At 38.5% G+C, this 1,105-nt stretch overlaps 1 protein-coding gene across 1 annotated transcript; it reads right to left on the minus strand.

Moving 5' to 3' along the window:
• Window positions 1-517: 517 nt before the first annotated feature.
• On the minus strand, window positions 518-1,099 carry LOC110034892 (non-specific lipid-transfer protein 1-like). Its single transcript, XM_020739130.1, has one exon. The coding sequence runs from the start codon at window positions 1,029-1,031 to the stop codon at window positions 684-686; it is 348 nt and encodes a 115-aa protein (XP_020594789.1). The 5' UTR covers window positions 1,032-1,099; the 3' UTR covers window positions 518-683.
• Between the last annotated feature and the right edge of the window lie 6 nt (window positions 1,100-1,105).

The following is a 1,105-nucleotide window of genomic DNA, read 5'->3' on the forward strand; positions in this document are numbered from 1 at the left end:
AGCTTAGGGTAACTTATCATTATATTAGTAGCTGGTACTGTTTAGTGACATTAGCACATGTTAGCATATCATTTCAATCATTCTCAGAGTGAGGCATGAGAAATTTTAATGTGTTAACCCTGAACCTTAAATCCTGAAAAGCCTAAACCTAAACCTCCATAAAAAAATTTAAAAAAAAGACTAAATCCTAAACCCCAGCATTTCAGCATGCATCAAAATTCAATTATTTCCACCAACTTAGTATATCCAGGATCTGATACGAAACAGGGCAGAAATGGGATTCAACATAACATAAAGTTTATTTTGTACATTAGAATTGTTTAGCAATATGTACATCAAATATTGTGTAAATATTGAATAAATCGAGCTATCAAACAACCCACAAATATTATTATTTAATTTCTACTCAAATTAATAGATTTTAATTTTTTAAATTGCCAATAACTTCTCAAAATTTAAACCGACTTGATCACTGTAAAACAAAACAATTTTAAGAATTTAACTGCAAACGTATTCAGTAAATATGAATAAGATTTGATAAATCCCCTATGAGCCTAAACTAAACAAATTATTTTAAATATAGGATTTAAATCTTATGCTAATCCTTAAGATGCTGTCTGGCAACTGATGAGATTTAAATTACAGATTTTAGAAATCCAGATAGAGAGAGAGAGGGAGAGAGATTACGTGGAACAGTCGGTGGTAGGGCTTATGACAAACGGAAAATCGGAGATCTGACAAGTTTTGGGGAGAAGACCGGCACGTCGTAGCACTTCTTCAGCAGCACCCTGAACCAACATCTTCAAGCAATTGCAGGCGGTGCTGCGGTCCAATGCCGCCTGAGCTGTTTCGGCCAGGCTGCGGAGGCCGCTGCAACATTCCGCCGGAAAAAGGCCGCCGGAATTTAGGTAGTTGAGGCAAGCCGTGAAGTAACCGCCGACCACCTCGAGGCAAGTCAGCTGCTCTTCCCCTGTCGGAAGCGTGACGGCCGCTACAACCACTAACACCATCACTGCTACCAAAGCCGACATGATGAAGTACTGAACCCTACCTGGTTGAGTGTGCTGAATGGAGAAGATGCTGTGGGAAATTTATTTTTAATTTC

The sequence above is a fragment of the Phalaenopsis equestris genome, unplaced genomic scaffold (assembly GCF_001263595.1).
Source record: "Phalaenopsis equestris unplaced genomic scaffold, ASM126359v1 Scaffold194390, whole genome shotgun sequence".
NCBI lineage: Eukaryota > Viridiplantae > Streptophyta > Magnoliopsida > Asparagales > Orchidaceae > Phalaenopsis > Phalaenopsis equestris.

Coding starts and splice junctions, on each gene's coding strand:
- LOC110034892 (XM_020739130.1), bottom strand. CDS start 1,031: ATGTCGGCTTTGGTAGCAGTGATGGTGTTAGTGGTTGTAGCGGCCGTC.